This window comes from Corylus avellana, chromosome 2, assembly GCF_965113065.1.
Source record: "Corylus avellana chromosome 2, dhCorAvel1.hap1.2, whole genome shotgun sequence".
NCBI lineage: Eukaryota > Viridiplantae > Streptophyta > Magnoliopsida > Fagales > Betulaceae > Corylus > Corylus avellana.
This window is the reverse complement of record NC_142491.1, coordinates 34,480,413-34,488,811: the sequence shown is the minus strand read 5'-3', so window position 1 is coordinate 34,488,811 and position 8,399 is coordinate 34,480,413. Positions and strand designations below refer to the sequence as shown.

General features: G+C 36.1%; 1 protein-coding gene and 1 pseudogene across 1 annotated transcript; both read left to right on the top strand.

Moving 5' to 3' along the window:
- The first annotated feature begins 527 nt into the window (after positions 1–527).
- On the top strand, positions 528–4,231 carry LOC132167048 (uncharacterized). The gene is made up of 13 exons (XM_059577941.2): positions 528–627; positions 715–860; positions 941–989; positions 1,249–1,395; positions 2,002–2,135; positions 2,232–2,301; positions 2,511–2,601; positions 2,963–3,032; positions 3,150–3,245; positions 3,372–3,471; positions 3,557–3,643; positions 3,741–3,832; positions 3,988–4,231. Exons 1-13 carry the CDS (start codon positions 579–581, stop codon positions 4,123–4,125), a joined length of 1,269 nt encoding a protein of 422 aa, XP_059433924.2. The 5' UTR covers positions 528–578; the 3' UTR covers positions 4,126–4,231.
- Positions 4,232–4,363: 132 nt separating this feature from the next.
- LOC132167049 (dirigent protein 11 pseudogene) lies at positions 4,364–5,106 on the top strand (annotated as a pseudogene).
- The last annotated feature ends 3,293 nt before the right edge of the window (positions 5,107–8,399 follow it).

The following is an 8,399-nucleotide window of genomic DNA, read 5'->3' as shown; positions in this document are numbered from 1 at the left end:
TGAGAGAGAAAGAGGTGACCCACCGGTGTTTTCCATCCTATGTCAATCCAGTGGGGGTGGGTTTGGCCGGTTGGGTGATGGGTTTTTCGGTTGCGTTCGCGGTATCCGGTGGCCGACCGTCTCCCGTCAGTGAGGGGGAGAGGGAAGAGGAAAGAGAAAGGAACAAAGACGAAGAAGGCAGCTCGTGTGTTTTAAAAAAAAAAAAATTAGGTTTATTTATTTATTTATTTATTTTAATTATTTTTACTTTTTAGGACACGTGGCATATTTTGAAAACGACACGTGAAAATTCTGTTAAATGGGACTAACAGAATTAACGGAAGTATTAATTTTGTCTTTTTTCATAAGTTAGGTACTAAGTTTGTCATGTTTTAAAACTTATGGGAAAAAAAATAAAAAATAAAAGAGTAAAAACTGAAATATCAAAAAAGTTATTAATCCAAAAATTTAGCCCGAACTAAGTTGTGGGCCCATTAATTAGGAAGCCCACAATAACAGTTGAATTCCCTCCGTTAAACGGATAAAAATATCTCTCGCTCTCCCACTCGCTGTGTCTCTTCTGGGTTTTAGCCTTTGGGATGGCTTTGAGCTTTTCCTGCAACTCTAGAATCTTCCCTCAGCATCAAGGTCGCTTTTTTCTTCTTCTTCTTAATCATTTTTCATTCATTCAATCATTCTCTTTCTGTCTAAAATCTCTATGGTTTTGAAATTCAGTGAGAGTGAGTCCTAAGAGCAACAAATGCCTTGACAATGTTAGAAACCTCGTCAAAACAGTTGGGATTCCTTCAGTTTCGTCTTCTCCGCTTGAATCTCTCCGAAAGGGCAACTGGGTCAAGCTCATATGCGGTGCAAGCTTCGAGGTATCTACAAAACCCTCAAACCCCACAACCATTTTCCATTTATATCGCCCTCTCACACTTCCTTTCCTCTCTCTGCATAGGATGTTGTTGATATCAGGAATCTTTCCCTTGTCTACACTCTAGCCGGAGGTGAAAACTATTCAAAAGTGTTATCTTGCTTTGGGGTCGCCAATTGTTAGATTAATAATGGTTTTTTGATTGAAATCATTGTTACTATCAACACGAGAGATATTGTGTTAGAATAATGGCTCAGTGATTAAATTTATTGTTTTTCATCGGCTTAGGCATATGGGACAAGTGATAATTATCACCTACCAATTGTTTTTGTGTGTGCGTGTGTGATATGAAAGCAAATTTGAATTACGTATTTAGACAAATTGTTGTGCAGTGGATTGCATTGACTGTGCTGCTGATGCGGCAGTGGTGAGTGCGGTGAATGATGGAATTGAAGCTGCTAGAGGGATCGTGGGCCTAAGAAGACCTTGGGTAATGATCAGTGTCAATGATGACGATGACCTTCACTTCCGAAAGGCTGGTATATATGCCTCCTTTCTTTAGTTTAATTGGTATTTATTTTCATCAGCATCACCCAATTAGGAAGGGAACCAATGTGGTATAATTTTATACTATGAAGTGTGCTGTCAGTCTTTAATTTATTATTGGATATGATTTGCATGTCTTTTTCTACATTATATATACCCATTATCGTATCATTTCACAATCAGACTGGCTTGATACAGAAGATTTTTGGCTGATGTATTAATTGATTCGGGAATAAAGTAAAATTTCAATTCAGCTCTGTCATGAAGAGTCTCATCTATCAAAATGAAGACAATACTTCTCTTTATTCAGTTTTTGACTATACGAGCAAAGCAGTAGGGTCAATGAATTTAGTGATGTCACGGGTCCAAATATATACAGATAAGATAAGAGGGATATAGTATAATTTTGGTTTATGCATACAGTTTGAATAAAGGAAAGCCTGATCTATGAGGTTGAGCTCAGGTGTTCAGCAGTTGGGATGAACTTTGAGTTGGTCTTGGTGGGTGATAATCTTATCAGTTAATAGAAGAGAAAAAAGGCCTAATCTGTGAGTTCTCTTTGCAACATTGTTTGAGCTAACCTCAGGCAACCCTTACAGAATTTGATCCAGAGGATTGTCCGCTTGACTGTTCAAGGCCTTGTGAGGTTGTTTGTCCTGCTAGTGCAATATCACTAACAGAAAGAAACTCAACAGTTGAAGTTTCCTGTGGTACCAATACACCTGGATTTAAGGTAGTTTACTTGATTTATTTCATTAGGCTGAAAACCACACACGCTGTTGTTAGTCATGGATCACATTTGGCATTTCTAATCAACAAAAATGTGCAGGGTGGAGTTATAACTGAACGCTGTTATGGCTGTGGTCGTTGCTTTCCAGTTTGCCCCTACGATAAAATAAGTGGGTGTTCTATTTCTTTGTCTCGGTGCTTCTTTTCCTCTACGTTGGCCTCTCTTTATCTTTTCTATGTTATTCTTTCTGAAGCCTCAGTGAAGACTCCAATCCAAATTCCATTTCAATTCATAAATGTGTATTTGTCCCTCTTCTAGAGTGTTTTTAATTCAGATCTCTTTCGTTCTTCTCACGCCCAATCTGATAAATTTGTTTAGGGTTGGTTTCATATATAAGAGATACTACTGCTACTGCTGAGCTTATTAAAAGAAATGGTATTGATGCTTTGGAGGTACATACAAATGGAAGGTACTCTTTCATTATTATATTAAACAAATGATAATACAAAAAAGAAGTATAGAATTTTGGTTGACGAGTGGAGAATAGGTATGGAATCTAGCCGTTTTATTCTTTCAAGCATTTGTAGCCAAACTGTATCCTCTTTAGTGGCTCAGCTAAAAGAATGGAAAAATATCCCCTCAAATATACTTCATAGCAATTCCTTGTGTAGCAGAAAGCCCTTTCCCCACCACACCCCCCACCCCCCCCCCCCCCCCCCCCTCAACTTATTGTGCATATCCCAATGTGACTTTATTTAATTGAGTTTTATTCAAATCTAGGCATTCACATCATTCACACCCTCCCTGAACTAACCCATGTTTTTCTGTAGGCAGACTGCTCTTTTTAAAGAACTTTGGGATGGATTGGGAGATTCAATTGCATGCCTTAGACTAGTAGCAGTAAGCAAGGGACCTGTCCCCTGTTGTCTTAAGCTATATTAATGTTAGATGCTGAGCTGTAGAGCATTTTGATGTTGAGTATCTTGAGGATTGTGAATCAATACTTTCTGGCTCCAGGTTAGCTTACCTGATGTTGGGGATTCAACCATATCTTCGATGAACACCATGTACTCTATTATGCAATCTCATCTCAATTGCTTCAATTTATGGCAGGTCTGCCTCTCTTACCCAAAACCCATTTGAACGACTTGAATAATTTTCAAATGATATCATCATGAATCCAAACTATAGTTTCTCTTACAAACAATCCATCTATCTAATATGGTTCATGAACTGAAGTTGGATGGCCGCCCCATGAGTGGAGATATTGGACGAGGTGCCACAAGGGAATCAATTACTTTCGCCGTTCAATTGGCTGCTGTAAAAGAAAGGCCTCCTGGTTTGAATGCAAATTCTCTTAAAAGTTTTTATTTACCCTTGGTATGGCTGCAGTTCTTAATTTACTTACTCCTTTCAAATGGTAGGTTTTCTTCAATTGGCAGGCGGCACCAATGCTCACACAGTCGACGGGTTGAAGAAATTGGGACTTTTTCAAACAACATCCTTTGCTAGTAATTTTATCACCTTGTTTCCTACATACTTTTTTCTTGATGAGCTCTATAAGTTGTTTTCTCTTTCCTTCTTTTGACCTTTCCCTTCTATTCCTAGAGAACTCAAAGGATGAAAAACTTACAGCTGGTTCGCCTAGTTCATTGCATGCTTTAATCGGCGGCATAGCTTATGGTGGCTATGCAAGGAAGGTTGGCCATATTTATATGCAGTGTCGTTTTTTTTGTCTTTTTCTTTCTAGTTCAATACATTTTCTAAGCTCTCTTTAAAAGCTTTGTCTCACTGCATAAATGAGATAACTTTTTCTATTCAAAATTTGGTAAAATTGTTTAGTATCTCTGTTCAGATTGTTGGAAGGGTCTTGAGTTCCATGCAATCACAGCACGGTGCTACTCATATTGAGGATTACCCAGAGCATCTCTTGGAGGCACTTAGTGAAGCCCTTGCTTTAGTTGGAACTGTCAAATGTTATGATCCATTCTAACACTCATCAGTGGTATTAATCCTTCTTCCTATTATTATTAGTATCTGGAGGCTTCAGTGTTACTTCAAAAATTCTTGTCAATCTATGAACCAAAATTGAAGAACAATGTTTGTTATCTATTTCTTTTTTGGTCCAAATGTATGTTGTTAGAGTTGTTATTCTTATAGCTTAAGAGTATTCTAGTAATCATGTTATATTGAAGAAAAGAACAATCACTGTGAGTCCATGACAAGAATAATCACTGTGCTATTAAAATTATTCCAACCACTTTTGTCACTTCTACCAAAAATGATTCCAACATGACGGCAAAGTATCTTGACCTAAATCACACCACCTTTATAACTTCAACACCAAACTTTCCCTCACCCCAAAAGCCATGTCCAATCCTCTAAGCCCAACCTCCAACTTCTTCTTCCTCATCTACACCTTAACCATCCTCTACGTGGCCTACACCTTCCCAAGGCTCCAACCCAAGCAAACCAACCTCGTCTTCTATGTGCACGACTACTTGACCGGCAATGACATGTCAGCAGTCACTGTGGCAGGCCAAAGAGGACCCACCTCCAGCATCCTACACTTTGGCACGATGATAGCTGTCGATGATCCAGTAACCGTGGGTCCCAGCATTGAATCGAAGGAGATAGGCAGGGCTCAAGGCATGTACGTTAACTCTCAGTTGGATGGCAAAGGGTTGCACATGGTTTTCTGTCTGACTTTCACTGATGGAGAATTCAAAGGAAGTAGTTTGGAAATTCAAGGGGCTGATATTTTTTCAATGAAGGAGCGAGAATTTGGAATTGTATCGGGGACGGGTTATTTTCGGTTTGTGAAGGGGTATGGGATCATGGAGACCGAGTTCATGGACATTGCTAATCTTAGAGCTGTTCTTAAGCTCAATGTAACAGTCAAGCATTTCTAGAATATAAATGATATTGTTACTAACGATTGAAAGCTATCTTAATATAATTTTCATCTTTTACCCTCCAACATGTATGCTATAATACAAAGAATGATGGAAGGACTTAATCAATTATTTTTTCTCCCTAATTGTGGGGTTGACAATTTAAGTCGCGACCCGCGAAGCCGACATAAATACGATGCGTAATTTTAAGGTTAGGGTTTAGGTTAAACAGGGTCGAATCATAAATGAGTTAACCGTTTAATAAACGTGTCGTGTTCGAGTTGACATAAACGAGTTAGCCAGGTTGACACGAATTCGACACATGAACCCATCTTGCTAGCCCTACCTAATTGTGCCATAAAATAGTTGATCGGTTGTAATAATGGATGCTTACAAAAAAATTAAATAAATAAAATAAATCTTGATCTGATGGATGCAAAAGGGTTGCTCTACTAAATTGCCACGGAAGAGTAGAATTGTTTTGTAGCTCACGTCATGCAAAATACAATTAAATAAGTAATTTCAGTCGCATCAAGAGCTTAATTGGGTGCTAATCTTGTTTTTCAATGATAAATTTGAAAAGAAATAGATGGAGCTTGAGAAGTAAGATTTCTCTTTCCACAAGCACCAACAAGTAAGTCCATGAAAATGGATGAGGATATTGAAATGACTCTCTTGCTGTTTTGACCAAACAGTAATTATTGTTTGGTTTGGTAAAGCCGAAGCACAACCTATTCCTAATTGGACCCTAGCACTATTTAATTCATATTTTTTTTATAAAAAAAAAAAAAAAAAAAAAAAAAGTGGTTAATTTGGTAGGAGAAGTGCTAAAGAGCCAAATAAATAAACCCAGAAAAATTTCTAAACTGACATGATAAGGGTTTTTTAATCCCTTGTCTGTCATTCACGATTTGCCACATCTGTTTGGAAATTTTTTTATGTTCATTTGTTTGACTCATTAGCACTCTCATTTGGTAGTATGAGGTAGGCAGGGTCCATTGGCTTGAATAGTTAAGCACATCCTAGGACGGCTTGACTAGAATCTTGGTTTATAGCCATAAATTACATCGCCTTTTTTTTTTTTAGGTCAAGTTAAATCTATTAATATCTCATTATATAAATTATACTAATAATAATTAGGTCAAGTCATTTTATGATGATTAGAGCTATTTTAGTGATTCAATTTGGGTCTATATTGTTATATAACACATAATTGGTACAAGAGGTTAAAGAAAGCTAATAATATGTAGCTTTAAAATTACCATTACATTTATGATAATATTAAAAGTCACATGTTAATAGAATACGAGAAAGACATTTAACAGTACTCATATTATGAATAGTAAAACAACAAAACCTACAAAAGTACCTCATCCAAGCGACTACCAACTAATGAAGGACCCATAATGCTTATAAACACATCCATCTCTCGCTCTTTAGTTGATGTGGGACGAAGCCCCTTTTTATTCTCTTTCTTTTTTTTTTTTTTTTTCCTAGACAATACTTGAGGGAATGAGTGAAAGGAGAGAAAGTGACATTAGAGCTGAATATGAAAGGATATGATTATAAGCAGGACTCACAAAAATACTCAATTCAAATAGTTACTGACGGGAGAAATAATAATAATAATAATAATGGATGACGAGCCATAAATTGAGTATTCACATATGTTTCATTGACATAATTAAGTTTAGTCTTCATCAAAGAAAACATATATAATGGAATGAAAATGGCAAAATGCTTTACACGCACTTGTATAATTGACTCATATTTGTTTGTGAGCGTGTAAAAGCTAAAGGAAGACGCAGCCAATTATGAATATGAGAATGAATAGATTGGGTGTGGATGTGAAACATGCATTTGAATACGACTGTGCAAGTGGGTTGATTTAAGCCCAATGCTTTCTTTCACCATCACTAATTCCAAAGCTTCAACCAAACTAATTAATTAAATAACACCTTTAAACAACAAATTCATTCCTTCACTTCAACTACTCACTCCTGCGAGTATAATGGGCTAAATCAAATTTATTATCTACTTTTCTATTTTCCTTTTTCCTTTTAAAAAATAAAAATAAAAAATAGAAACTATTTGCCAAGGGATGGTGGGCTACCAAGTGGCTAGAAAGGGTAGAAGTTTTTTCTTTTTTCTTTTTTATATAAAAAAAAGAAAAAGAAAGAAAGTAAAAGAGAGTCGGAAAGATGTGACGGTTGACGAAGAAAAAAAGAGTGAGAGATGTGAATGCCTGGTGAAGAGAAAGAGTGAGGAAAGGGAATTAATTAGGATCCTCTCAATTTCATTTGAATTGAAGAATATCTAATTAGTTATAGTGGAAGAGTATTTTTGTTCATTCAAAAAGTGAAAAAACAAAAATACCCTTCACTATAACCATTTGAACTAGAGAGGATCCTATTCCGAGGAAATGTTTCTTTTTTGGTTAACAATGCCATGCATTTTCTTAAGTCTAGAACTCTTTTTTTTTTTTTTTTAACGTTGTTTTGGGAGTTTTTTTCTTCTTTTTACCCACTTTTCAGCATGTTGAACACCCCTCCCCCTATAAATACCACATCTTGCTCCACCCTTCGGCCTTCATTCATCACTCTCACATCCCATCAACCCTAAACCTAGAAAGAAAGAGAATGAGATTTTGAAATTGTTTGTCATTCCCAAGGTAAACCCATCTATACTAAGCTGATTTTCATGCTCCTTATAAAAGTTTTAGATTGCCATGATAAGTATGTACTATTATTCTCCTTAGAAAACAAAAAGGTTTTCAAGTTTTTAAAACACCTATTATTTTCTTAGGTTTACATGTTGTTATGGTTATTATATTCTTATGAACCTATTAGGAGCTTAGGGTAAGATTTCTTAAATGATGGTTTAGAAATAGGAAGCTTACATGGATTATCGCATTTTGACCGAACGTTCGCTCTCAAGTCCGAATGTTCAAACAGTGTTTTGAATGGGTAAATTAGGGTTTTATAACATTCTATCTAATTTGCCTCCCGGTTATAACTCTATGTATTTACAATAGGTTCTCTAGTACTGCGTGTAATGTTAGACTATGTTTTGTTAGAGCAATAACTCGAAATGTCCAAGGATTTGAGAAAGCCAATGAGGTAAGAAAATACTTATGATTGATTTCAATAAAAACGTGTGATATGTCAATTGACTGAGCACTTGTATGTTATGAGCCTTATATTTATTGCTTAACTGGGTAAACGATTTAATAATTGATTATTTGCCTATTTGTAAAATGAAATTATGTACAAATGAATATCTTCTAGACAATGAAAATTGCTACGAGGAGCTGATTAATTGAAAATTATCATAATAATTAATCAAGAAAAATGCTATTGCTAGCAATTAATCA